The sequence below is a fragment of the Zosterops lateralis genome (genome assembly GCF_965231275.1).
Source record: "Zosterops lateralis genome assembly, chromosome: 5".
In the NCBI taxonomy this organism is placed as follows: domain Eukaryota; kingdom Metazoa; phylum Chordata; class Aves; order Passeriformes; family Zosteropidae; genus Zosterops; species Zosterops lateralis.
Window position 1 is genome coordinate 12,445,144 of NC_139766.1, and position 14,131 is coordinate 12,459,274.

The window sequence follows — 14,131 nt, forward strand, 5'->3', positions numbered from 1 at the left end:
AAATTTTAGGTTTAGGTATAGAGTTTTAAATGTAGTTTCCTTAATCTTTTGTTTGAATAAACGTGACTAAGACACACTGACAAAAAACAGAAGAGCAAAAAGGCCAGAAAGCAACAATAATGACCCTCAACTACATCCCAGAAAATTATACATTCAAAAACAGGATATAACTTTAAATATATTAAATAAATAATTGTATATGTTAAGTAGTTCCTCCAACTAAAGAGGATATATATAAAAAAAACAAACCCATTTTTTTCCCTAATTAAGATAAAAAGATATACTGGATTGCACAGGTGGATCCAGCTCATATTTACATCTCTAAAGAGAGGGAGCAAGGCTTCTTTACGTAAGTCCTCTGAACAAATTAGAATGCAGTTTACATGGAAAAGTCAGAGACTGAGAAACAGAGTATGAAGATTAGAAAAACACAGCTCTCCTTCTCCCGGGGGAAAGATTATGAGTTTAGACACACAGGCATATAAAATAAGGCCTAAATAATTCAATACATTTATATGTGAATTAAAGAAAAACAGCTAATACCAAGGTGCAAAAATCTGTTGATGATTCTGTGTTATTCAGGAGAAAAACAACAACAAAAACCACAAGCAAAACCAGCAGAAAGATTTAATGACTAATTAAAGTGATAAAAGGCTAGATGAAATGCAGCAAACCATGAAGGCACTTTATCATTACGCACACAGTGATAAGCTCTGAACTATTATCACACAGCGTAACACCTTAGAGTTGAAATAGTGTTTTATGAAAAACACAGTTCAGTGCTAATAAGACACGATTATCAGAGCTTTATAACCTGGGGAAAAAATGGAGAATGAAATGGAGATGGTAATTTAGTGTCTTTCCACTAAAGGGCATAAACAGATTAAAAGTATTTGGCCAATGCCAAATATTTCTAAGAGTCTAAAAAGACTTTACAAAAAATGTCTAGGCTGCAAGTAGCTAAAGAATATTCTGAATAAAATAAAGTAAGGATAGCCCTAACACTGCATTTAGAAAAAATACCCTGGCTCTAAGAGTAGTGCTGTAAATAACAGTGTAAATGATTCTCACGAGAAAGGTAACAAGAATCTTGAACCTGAAAAAGCCTGTCACCAGTCTCTAGTATTAGCACTGAGTATGTACAGCAACTTCTTTGAGCCTTCCTAAACTGGAACAGACTCCTGTTAGTTCAGGTATAAGAAAAAGCTGGATGGCATGCAGAGGAAGAAAGCACTTCATGTTTTCATTAGCTTTATTCCAAAAGCTCACTATTTAACTTACGTGGGTTTTCTACTTATAAGAAGTCACAGGATGTCAGGCACCTCCCTCAGTGTCATGTTATTAACTGACAAGAGTAATTGAGACACTTGATGGAGTAGTATGGAACAAGATTTCATCCCCAGGCATTTCCACCAGCTAAATTACTGGGCTGGGAGCAGGGAGTGAAGAATGTCTTCTCTGACATTAGATCTTCTCCCACATATGAACAAATTCTCTATATAACATGAACAGCACTGATGTCTGAATTCAACTTTGTCACACCACATAGCACTGTATGTTAGAGCTTCAGGCATACATCACTTTACTGCTTTAGCAGGAAGGCTTTACTGTAATTGAATCCAAAAGGGAGTACAGTCTAAATTACAAGGACAATTACTTGCTTCTACTGTGAGAGGTTACTAGTATGAATAAACTATGTTCACTGCTAAACTCCACTCCTCCCACCATGCTCCACAAGGTAAGATGAACAAATGAATGTGTGGGTGGAGACTGACATGGCACAGAAAATACAAATATAGAATTATTTGTATTTGAAAAAGCCTCTTCTGTGACTTCCATTATGACAGACCTGAAGCTAGATTTTTACTTTTTTATGTCTAAGAATTTCCATAAAAATATGTCTCTGAAGTGCAACATGCAAAGCTTATCCCATTCTTAGTATTAATAAATGCACTTAAGCAGTACTCCCAGATAGGTTCTAACTGTTCTACAATGAAGTTCAGAATTACAAATGCAGTCTTTGCCACAAGTTTCGTCAGAGAAAAAATTAAAAATGCAGCTATATATATATATCCCAGCATTGGATTAGACTGAAGAAGAAATAACCAGTAAAAGGTCAAAACCATGCTACGTGCCAAAAGAATTTAAGGTGGTGCACCAAAGCACCTACGTCACCGTAACTATTACCATAAATATTTACAAAGACAATCAGTTAGCTGGAAGCCAGTCAGATTTTAATACTAATTTTTCACCCTCAGTTTGCATTCAACAGCACTGAAATGTGTTCGGTTCCCTATATTTCAATGCCTTTGATACAAATAACCCAAAATGAACTACAAGAAAAAGCATAATTTGGTTTCTTACAAACCAAGCATCCAACTGCAGAAGACAACCCATCTGCAAAGCCTCCATATTTGCAGACTACTTTGAGGCACTGGCATCTTTCAGCTCTGCATGACTGAATGGGATTCTCAGACAATTGTTGAAAGGTAATCCTTCTCCAATAACTCAGTTTTCATCAGTTTTGTTCTCCATTCATCCAGTTTGCTGTAGTACAGTCAGAAAATGTTATAGCTTCTCATGAAGTCAGTAGAGGTCTTACTGCACTGTTCAAAACTATGATAGGACTGTATCATAATCATCTGATCTTACTGTGGTACTTAAAGAAACTTAGAAAGCAAAAAACAACAAAACCCACACCCCAAAGCATTACTGAACCATCAGAAAAACACCCTGTCACACACGAAACAGATAATTTATGTTAGAAGAGTGAATGAACTTGCTTCAACAATTTTCACAAATTAAATATACTAGCGAAAGGAAATCCTTTTGTGGTGGACTTTCAGTAACAGCTCATTTGCTAGTATGAAGGAAATTTTACAACATGGGTTTGGAAGCAGGCAACAAGAATGCATACACATACAAAGTAAATAACTGAAGCCTATTTGTCAAGCAATAAACAATCAAGAAAAAGTAGAAAAATGAAAGCTTATGGGGGTGCCTCCCTGTGGATATAAACCAAAATAGATAGAGCACCACATTTTGTGCAGTATCTGGCTAGAAGTTATTTCTTTTGGAGTTACATCCTATATAATATGTCCAGTTCCCTTTGGAAATGCATTGTGGAAATTCTGATAGTGTTACACCGGATTTTACGCAGGAAAATTTCTTTTTGTAAGCACACATCTGGTACATTAATAATAAAAAAAAAAACAAATGCAACAATTTCAGTGAACAGCATACAGCTTTTTATTGCAGATTTTATTTTCACTATGAAACAACCTTTCTAGAATCTAGACACTCTTAGGAATAAAGGCATACACAATTAATGCAAAATAAAAATAATTTCTTTTGTTAGAGTATGCTGTGTAGGCTCATCTCCTAAGTGAAAGATGTCAGATCTCTTTCATTCAGCCACAGGCAGAATACATAGTTTTAGAAAATGTTGATCTGTACATTTTATAAAAATAAATGCAGGTTCTAACAACTTTCTTGTGTCACTGGATTGTACTGTTGAGCTTTCAGTACTGTTGAGTTCAGGAGAGCCAGCCTGAGTCTCTAGAAAAATCCTCCTAACTACTTTTCACAAGTTCCAACAGCTCGGTGGTATTGTGTGCAGTAACTATGTAGGAGTAAAGTTTCTGGAAAGACTGACATTCCACTTAAAAGCTGGCATCAAATGTCATGTCATAAACATGGTTTATACATATCAAATACAATGACACAAAGGAACTGGCTGGAAGAGAAGAAGAAATACTTTGCTCAACAAACATTGACGATTTGAAAAAAGTTTTAGTAACTTCAGATGCTCAGCTGCTCATCCATGAGAGCTGAATCCTTTCATCCATTCAAAAGCCTCCTGAATTCTTAACTGCATAGTAAGGGCTTGGTACAATTAAGAGTACATTGCATGTATTTTTTTATGCCTTTAACCTCCAAGGTCAGATCTTAAGATCGTTCTACTTGTCCCAATGACAATTCAGAGTTCTTATACTACCATACTTTGGCAGGCATCCTATTTTAAAAGGTGATAACAGCGATGGGAGAGAAGGGAATAACATTCGTTTACAGAGCTGTTCAAGTCTAAGACTCTACTTTCCCTGGGAGGAACAATGCATTTGTAGATATGGCCATAGTCTTAGTCACACCACAATTACAAGTCATCAAATAGCATTAAATTGAAATGGGAACAACTTTTGCACCCCCACAAAATGAACGTAAATTGTAAGGAGTGAAAAAAAAAAAAAAAGAAAAAAAAAGGAAAAAAAAAGGGATGAGTGATACTACAGACTATAATTTTAAAACTGGATGAAAAATAATTCTTCAAATCTGTATTTTTCTAGCATAGCTATTACTGTCCAATGATCTTTTAAAGTCATTAAAATAATTTTACATGTAAGTAATAAGCCAGTCCTGCTGCTTTTTCTATGTAGGCATCTCTGATTGAATCCTTTATGGATGAGCTGGGATAAATCTAACATAAATCTGCAGTTCCAAAACTGTAGAGTTAAAAATAAATAAGCATTTTGTAATTTCTTAGTTGACAGTCATCAATATTAACCCTTTCCACCAAAAAAAAAAAGGAGAAAGCAATGAAAAACAATGTGAGAAGTTGAGACCATAGAGCTCACCAAGCAAAGCACACATATTTTTGTAGGTGCAGATGGAAAGTTATCATAACAACCTGCACAATGCACACGGAATTTCAGCAATTCTGCAGTTTGAGCACTTCACCGCACTGATGCTCCAGCAGTTCAGTCACTGTCAAAAGAGGGGCCCTTAAAAAGGAACATTCAACTTCTCTAGCCAATCCACAAATCCAGTGGCTTAAGTAAGCACTACTAATAATTAACTTTTCAAAGGATTAGCTTTACTTCCCAGTTTACTGTTCCCAGTCTCACCTAATTTTCACAATGAAGTGGGGATGCTGCTGCTGCGAGCAACACAACAGCTCCAAGTCTCTCCTTGATTACTGTACTGTAACAGGGATTTGTTTGCACAGTGGAACACACAGACTGGATCCCTTCTGAAGGAAACTGAATTGAAAGATTCTAACCACTAGTTAAATTTTAAAATTTGCATAAAAGGAATGTCAAGTCCTTTACACCAAAGAATTTATAGGGCCACTCTCATTTCATTACTTAATTCACTAATCTGAGTATAGCTCTTCCCTTTCTACCCTCCTTTCTTCCAGCACCCTGGGACTACACTACAAATTCTGTTATCATAAACAGATTAGGAAATTGATCAACCTGGAAAATAATGGATGAAGACTGAGCTAGGGCACCTTCCATAATCTGGTTCATCATGTGAATGTAAAAAAACTGACAGCAGTAATACTATCTTTGTTATCAGCCGAAAAACCCATTTATGTATTTCAATGTATTTCAAAGTAGAGGGAAAGATGGAGACTGTTTCCTCAAATAAATGGGTGTTCAATCCTCCTCCCATCTAGGGTGAAACTACCAGCATGTTACTGACAGTAGTAGCAGACATGAAAAAGCCGATTTCCACTGTTCTGCACCAACTATGATGATGTCCCAAAATTTATCAGAAAATACAGTTACTAACTTTTGTTTGGATAGAATCCTTTCTCTCTCACAGCAATGTCTGGCAAATGAGCTTGCTAGAAGCCTGAGTATTTAAAGGTAAAGTTTGAAGGGGCATTAATAAACTGACAGATAAATTGTTAAGTAATTAATACGTCAAGGCATAATCCTCCCCTTCAAATAATCAAAGGTTTTTCTGAAATTTCTCCAAGCTTTGCACAAACAGTTCATTTTGCCTCAAGAGTTAGTCTGTAATAGCTAATTGCCAAAAAGTAAAGACACAGAAGTGCTAAAACAGTTTTGAAGCAAAGGTTCTTTGTAACCTTAAGTGGAAGAGGGTAACACTTACAAAATATTTGTAAATTAGAAAGGTTCTCTATTTGTTAGCTATCATTTAGCAATGCCTTGGGACACATTGTTGTAAATTGTTGCAGTGCATTGTAAACTATTTTAGAGATCTTTTACTATTTATAAATTTGAAGTCAGTCAATTAATAAAATAATTCTCTTCTTAGAGGTAAAAAACTTCTCATAACCTAAGTACACAAAGATCTCTGTATATCTACAAACAAAATATAAGAAATTGTTTTCTGTCTGCAAAGCTCTCTTTATAAACACTGTCCCATGTGTTCTCAATTCTAGAACAAGAGATTACAGCAAAACCATGGACAAAAAACCCCAACTAGTTCCTTAACCAAAGCGACCTTTCTTCAAGCACTGCAACTTAGCTTTGCAATTTCTCCTTTCCAACCTTATTGGCTCGCAAATGTTCATGAATGATGTAATAAACCAGTAATAATCTGTTTCATACACATATGAAAAATTACCATCTTCTCCCCAGTTTCTCCAGTATCCTAGCATGACCTCCTTTACCTGCTGACTGGCAGACAGTCAATTTTTAAGAAAGACACTTTACATGTTTGAACGTACCTAAGCACTACAAGAAATAGTAACTTCCAGATAACCTGCAGCACAATGAATGTTCACCTGGGGTGAGAGTCATCCAGTTCAAGTTATCACTGTGGCTGAATTGAAGCAGTTATTTGAATCCAGACATCATAGTCAAGTATCTGATCACCACTGTATTGTGAAAAGTTTCCCTCCATTCTGCTTTCATCTGAATCAAAATATCTCCTGGGACACACAGATCTACTTTCTAACTCAGCAACACAGGGCACTTCCCTTGACTGCGCACTTGGGTATCTCCTTCAAAAAACATAAATAGCAGCAGTACTACAGATACTCACATGCTAACTAAGTCACCACATCGCCACATTGAGAGAGTGCTTTTTTCCTAACTCTGCTCTGTAAATAGAGGAAATTGTTTCTCTAACAAGAATGATGTTTTTAAGCCTACTTGGAGAATTTGGCATTGGGAACTCCAGAGCTCTCATCCAAGTTCTGTCTTTTCACATTGCTTTAAGGCTGTATCTAAAGGAAGGAGATTTTACACAGTGGATGAAACACAGAAACCAGAAAGGGGTTTTGAATGAAATGAAAAACCTCAACCAGAAACTGAGGGGCCGGTGCACCTGAGAGACATAAGTGTCTTATGAGATTAGAGTCTTTGTTTCCAAATATTTCACTAGCAAGCAGACACTGGTCTTCCCTGCTATACATGAACTTTCCTGTAATTTGCTTACGTGGACACTGATGACTCCATGGCTTTAAAATTTCAGGAGCTCTAATTAGCAGTGTATATGCTTTGCTCACTAATAAGCTCCCTGTCCATGAACATCCTTGAAAGAGTAACCATTTTTTTTCTCATTTATTTTTAAACATAAAAGCTGATATATTGACATTAACTCCATTCCTACATCCGCAAGGAATGGAAAACCAAAATCATTCATAAGCATAATGCAAGAGTTTTGGGTAGAAACAGAATTTTCTTTTTTAACACAACAAAACATGTATCTATAAATTTTCCTATTGATTATTTTTTCATTAAATCCAAATTCAATTTGCTCAATAAATTCCCAAAGCACTGTTACCTCCCATTGTGAAAGAAATTATTCAAGGAATAACATAAACACTACCTAATGATACATTAGCAGAATAGAGACTGAAAAAATGCTAAGGAAAAAAAAATGGCAGTGTAAGAGTTTGATCCACCTGTGCTGCTGATGATGCGTGTGTGTTTAAGTGCTTTACTGAGTCAGAGCCAAGGCATTCATTAATTTGCTGAATTACACTGCAAGATATGGATAATGCTGCAGGAATAGATGATGTGATGTGTGCTTCCAGGAAACTACTTAACATTCATTTTGATGCTGTAGCCTTAAACACAGTGTATATTAACAAAAACCGGAAGAAAAAGCACAGATCAGGAATACAGATATGGTGTCAAGAATATGACAAGAATTAGTAAAATGGTTGAGGTTAGAAAGGACCACTGGAAGTCACCTGTTCCAACCCCTTTGCTCATCCAGCTCCAGCTCAGTTGGCTGCCCAGGACTGTGTCCACACAGTTTTTGAGTATCTCAAAGGATGCAGACTCCATCACCTCTCTGGACAACCTGTGCCAATGCTTAGTCACACTCACAGGACAAACAAAAAAGTGTTTACTGATGGCCAAAGGGATCTCCTGTTTGCACCAGCTGCCTCTGGTCCTTGTGCTGGGGACTACAGGAAAGATCGCGGCTCCATCCTTTTTGCACCCTACCTTCAGCTTTTTATGCACATTGACAGATCTCCCCTGAGCTTTCTCTCCCTCAGGCTGAACAGCCCCAGCTCTCTCAGGGGTCTCCCACAGGAGATGAATGGACTGCAGCTCATTCATCATCTCTGTGACCCGTTGCTGAACTTTCTCCCTGTCTCTCATGTACTGGGTAGTCCAGAACTGGGTGAAGCACTCCGGTGCTGACTGGAGGGGAAGGATCTCCTTTCACCTGTTGGGCAATGTTTCAATTATTGCAGCCCAGGATACCAGTGACCTTCTCTGGGGGAAGGGCACATGGGCCTGTGGTAGATATTCCTGAGCTGAAACTGCCTTTCCAGATAATTGAGATATACACAGCACATTTCCCCTTCTCAAACAGAAATCTGATTTATTAAAAATGATGCAACCTTAAATTTGTACCAGTAATTTAAATTTGAGTAATATATTTACGTCATCATTAAAGAGGAGTATTCTAAATATTTAGTAAGCTTTCTGCATATCAGTGTGCTGGTCTTTTCTGTCCTCCATCACTCTGAGTTAGTCAAACTAGTCATCATAGTGACTATTAAAAATTACCTGACTTCTTAATCTTCCAAGAAAAAAAAATCACAGCAGCCCTTCCCAGAACCACTGGTCTGGAGCATATTTCCTTTAATCCAACCAAACCACAACATGCTCTTGCTCAGAGTCCAAATCCTTCACTTTTCCTAGACTTGTGAGAAACTCAAATGTTAGTTATCGGTAAGGGCTCTAGTGATTCCAAGGTACACCTTCTCTGTCAGTTCAAATATTTTGAGAATTTCTGAAGTATCAATTTTCTGTTCAACTTACCAATTTCTTTTGTATTTGTTTTCTCATGTACGTCTTTGAATTTTTATTTTTACTTGCACTTCTTTCTAGAGTCCTACTAAAATGCCCATTTTTAAGTTCTGATAACCAGAATTTCCTTTCTTTTAACAAAGTTTTCAGTTCTAGAAACTGTTATCACTATGACAAATGGCATAACTCTAAAACAGCCATACAAGAACATATTATACTATATGTTATTGAAGACATGTTCTATCTAAATCCACTAAAATGTTGGGTTTTAGTGACTCCAGTAAGACACTATGGCAATGGTAGCTCATTCTGCTGCATTAAGTACTTGCGTATATTAAGAAGGGCATGGCAAGGGCAATGACAGCGGCACCAGGCACCCATAATATTTTAATGGGAAGAGATTTAAAGCAATCAGGAATGAGTCACAACTGAAAAGGAGAAACACATCAATGCTCAAGAGCCCTCTTTTATAGAAGCACAAATAAGAAGAATCTCTAATACAGGGCTGCATAGGTAGGGATCATTAACAAATACACAAGACTGTAAAGAGAACCAAGATAAGAATCAATGTGATTTTTAAAGTCCAACATTTGTGTAGAGTAAGAAAATTTCCAAATTAGCTAGAAAAGAAGATCTGACAAAACCCATGTGCGAAACACCATTAAATAGCTTGTGTTGATTTCCAGAATCTTGCATGAATGTAGATTGAATGCATCAACAACAGAAACTTATGTATTTCTTTTTCAAATCATAGTATAACTAAGCCCAAGACAACTTCATACCATAATCCTATTAAAGTTACTATTCTTTTCCTGTTGAAGCATACTAAGAAACTGGGAAATGAAGAAAGAAAATGTATCTTTTAGCACTGACTCTAAATTAGCAGTCATGTAGGTAACGTTAGAAGTGTTAAATCTCCAAAACCTCTCAGTTCTTTTACAGGTGGGCTAGATGACAAAATGGGGACTGAACACTGAGGCATGACAGAAATTCAGGTATCCAAAAATATTCTCCCTCACTGGGAAGAGGGAACCCAGAAGGTTCCAACAGCCAATTTTGAATTAGATGCAAACAATAGATTTGCTGACAAGTATCAGGCCATAATATTGGCCTGAACTATGTGCAGAGCTCAGCTGCATCTGGTATGTGCCACACAGACAGCCACACATTTAATAATTTTAAACTCTTGGACAGTCTTATTATCTTCAATAGAGAGACTCATATTTGTGAATATAAGGGCACGTACATAAGCAGTTTAACAATCAAAAGCCCAATTCTAAACAAAGTTGAAGAGCAGGAGACTTGCTAGACTCTGAGCACAAGACCATCTTGCACAAGTCTTAGATTACAAATGGAATAAAAACTGGAACTCAGCAGGTGAATACCTGAGCCAGGTATTTTTTGTTCTTCATTTTGCACAAGGCTTTTCTCTCATCCCCTCAGTTTCCACAAGCTTTGAAATTCAATGGTTTCACAGGGAGTGGGGGAAAAGAACCCCATCATTCTGCCTTTCACGGTGTATCATGACTGTAAATCAAAATTCTTATCTTACTGCTAATATTAACTTCAATTTTGGCTTCATGTACCAGCTTATTATTCCCTCAGTCTACACTACAGTAATATCTTATAGCATATTAAAGCTATAGTTATAGCATGTGTTCTAGCCAAATAAAGAAATTAAATTGAAACATTATTATGATAAATTTAGTTAAATCTCCCTGTCAATTTTTCAAATAAAGTTCTTTCCTATTGCTTTGTACAAACCTGAAAAATCAGATAGGAAAACTTGAAAACAGGCACAAAGGAAGCTGAAGTAGAGAAGACTCTTCCACAACAACAGTTTAAGAGAAATTGGAGAAATTTATTTTCCTATTTTACAGTGTGTTTAAACAGAGTTTAGAATACATAAACACACAACAATCTCCCAGTGTTTAATGCAAGCTGATTTTGCATGAGAATTGCTATCATACTCACCCTTTTTTTCTGTTTTCTCCCTGCCACGGGAGTAGCCAGGAACTGAAGAATTTGCAGAATCTGCTGAAGATGTTCCAGGTCTCTGACTGTTCGCACCATGGTCCACAGGAGCAGCATTTAGCTGGGACCTTCCAAGATGCTGCTGGGGGTGGGAGGGACTTGAGGTGGGATCAGGATCTGAATTCATTTTAGCTGCCAAAGAAGAAAATAATGATTAATTATCAGAAAGCAGGGTTGCAATGTAAGACTGAATAAAATTTGAAATCTGAATGCATTTGTATAATTAAGTAAACAATAAGCCTAGAAAACAGCAAGAAGACTGGTAGTATCTTTGAGATTTATACATTCTTTAGTAATTCCAAGCATGAGAACCTATACCTGTCTGACCACATATACAGCATTGTGCCAGAACAGCGACTGCTTTTTTTTCCTAAGTAATAATAACTGGGTTTCAAGTGTAAACAAAACCTAAAACTAATAATCAATCCTGTAAATGCTGCATATAAATTTATTCTTTAATTTAATGTTCTGCTTTTACATGCTAGAAATAAAGATAAGCCTCTAACTTTTTATGGATAAATCTGTAGTAACAGAAAAATTCATCTCATATCAAAAGCCTGGTTAACTGTCATCACCTAATCAGGAGACAGAGAACAATAATGACAAGAAATCAAAGGAGGAGGAGACACAGAACTATTCATGGGAAATCAAAGGAGGAACACCACCAAGGAGGCTGTTTTCAGACATAACCAACTTAAATGCCCATGATTCAAAATAAACTTACTTTAAATACCTTTATGTCCCATTACAAAAGAAAAAAAAAATTCATACATGGCAGGAAGGCAAAGGCCTTAAAAGAGAAAGCCTTTTAACTATAAGTCCTGTCAAAAATAAGAAGGGATCTCTGCTCTGTAGTAAAAAGTTCCTTAAATAAATAAACTTGCATAAAGTTTACTTTATGCCTACTCAAAGTTTAGCTTTCACAAGACAAAAGTAGCAAGGTATGCGTATAGCACCATAGCATAACATACAGTAACTCTTGCTGCTTAAGAACTTCCCTTCAGTTAAGCAATTTGCAAGGAGCATTGTAGAATATTTCTGGCAATAAACAATATTTTTTAATTCTGTATAAATACAGAATTAATTCAATACCGACTTGAAGATGTCCTTATAAAGATGAAAGTAGCATAGCCAAAACCACAGACAACAGTTAACCAACAACTTTTTCCACTCAAAGGATGCTAAAATCACGACAGAGCACTAAGAGTACTAGCACTGTCACCACAGCCAAACATATTACCTGTGATTTGACAACTTGGCTGCCAAAATTAAGCTTCTCTAAACCAGAAAATATTTTACTGATATAAGTAAATGCGTTTCTATATTATATTTCTACATCAACTTATAAATAAATCAAAACAGTTCAGTTCAACCTTCAAACAGTCCTCGGAAAACACAGAGATTAAAATGCCTTCCCGGTAAACCAGCATGAGTATTTTTAACCATTATACAATCACAAAAGTTACTGTGCCTCCAGTTTTAACTTGACCTTAGCGCTGTGTAAGAGGGAGGGCGAGGGCGGCCAGGCCGCGCCCGAGGCGCCCGCGGGGGATGCGCCCAGGGCCGGCTCCGGGTCCCTCCACAGCGGGCAGCACAGCCGCGAGCAGGAGCTCACCTCGCTCTCAGCCCGCTCCCAAAAACAGTCCCGTCCCAAAAGTCACTCTGCGCTTGTCCTACAAAGGGCACCACCAACTTTTCCTCCGGGTTGTTCACAAGGCAGCGGGCGGTGACTCCGCACCCACCCCCAGTCGGGAGCACCAGAGTTGGCTCGGCCTCGCCCCCCGGGAGGTCTGGGAGTGCCCGGGCGGCCCCGGCTCTCGGGAAGGCCGGGCAGCCCAGCGGGGCGCGAGGGGCCGGCAGCTCGGGCCGTCCTGCGCGGGGGCCCGCCCCAAACGCTCACCGAGCCCGGCCGGGCGAAGTCAGCGCCGCACACGCCCGATAACAAACCTCCTCGCGGCTCCGGAGGCGGCCGGGCGCCGACTGGGGCTCCGCCGGCAGCCCGCAGCCCTGGGGGGCGGCGCTGTCCCGCCCATCGGCCGCGGCCCCCTCCCCTCTGCGCTGCCACTCACCGCCCTCCGCTCCGGGGAGGGCTCCGGGGCGGCCGGGCGGGGCCGGCGGCAGGAGGCGGAGGCGGTGGCGCAGGGCCGGCGGGGCGAAGGGGCGGGCCGCAGTACCGGGGGTAGCGGGGTGTGCGGCCGCGTTCCGCGCACCCACAACGGGCGGGGGATGACCGCGCACCCACAACGGGCGGGGGGTGGCCGCGCACCCGCGGGCTCGAGGGGTGTCGGGACGGGCCGGGCTCGGGCCGCTGCAAAATGGCGGTGCCGGGTGGGGCGGGCGGAGGGCCCGCGGTGCCGGTACAGCCCCGTCAGGGCTTGTGAGCCTGCTCCGAACCTTCCCCCTACAGCCCCCAGCCTTCCCCCTACAGCCCCGAACCTTCCCCCTGGAGCGGGGTGTCTCGGTACAGCAGCCAAGGGAATGGGAAAAGGGCGGCAACCCAGGAACTGATTTTTTCTAAATGGCCTCTTAAGTTACTGCTACCACATCTAATAGAAACTACTGTTTCTGCCACATATGTGGGAGGCATCTGGGCAGTATGTATAAGAATATATAACACTTATGTAGAAGTGTTGCTGTTGTTTTGATGGTGAAGTTAGTACTTTTTAGAAATAATTTTTATTTTCGAGCTCTTTAAATATGTCAAGGTGGTACTTTTGAATGGCTTCTAATTGAAACCCCAATCAAATAATCAAGCTACAAATTCAAAGTAGGAGTTTAAATTTAAACTTCAGTCATTCATATAAGTTTCTTTGTTGATTTTCTCAAGTTCCAAGTTTGCAGGAGATCGTGAAGAGCTTTAATTTTTTTAAATGTTGGTTAAATATTCTCAGTCACTACCTGTTGAGTTTTGTTAATCCCCACACAAAAATGTGGTCCCCAGTGTCATTTGCTTGCATTGGAAGGCATAACAGTTTTTTTATTTCTTTTTCCCACAAAGCAAACATAGCTAGGCTTCTGTTTACTTCAAAATAAACTTAAATTTGAAAAAAAAATTAAGAAGATCACTTATA

General features: G+C 39.1%; 1 protein-coding gene across 4 annotated transcripts in view; it reads right to left on the minus strand.

Annotated features, from left to right (window-relative positions):
• The window catches only part of WFS1 (wolframin ER transmembrane glycoprotein), a 31,868-nt gene extending 18,712 nt beyond the window's left edge, over positions 1–13,156 (minus strand). Inside the window, exons 1-2 of one of the 4 annotated variants that reach the window (XM_083862021.1) lie at positions 13,130–13,156; positions 11,001–11,192 (exon numbers count right to left, since the gene is read on the minus strand). In XM_083862021.1, coding sequence (XP_083718147.1) covers positions 11,001–11,187 — 187 coding nt within the window. In that variant the 5' untranslated portion in view covers positions 11,188–11,192; positions 13,130–13,156. Of the gene's footprint in view, positions 1–11,000; positions 11,193–12,675; positions 12,781–12,960; positions 13,076–13,129 lie in introns of those variants that run through there. The other 3 variants (XM_083862019.1, XM_083862018.1, XM_083862020.1) reach the window with 3 other exon arrangements.
• Positions 13,157–14,131: the final 975 nt, after the last annotated feature.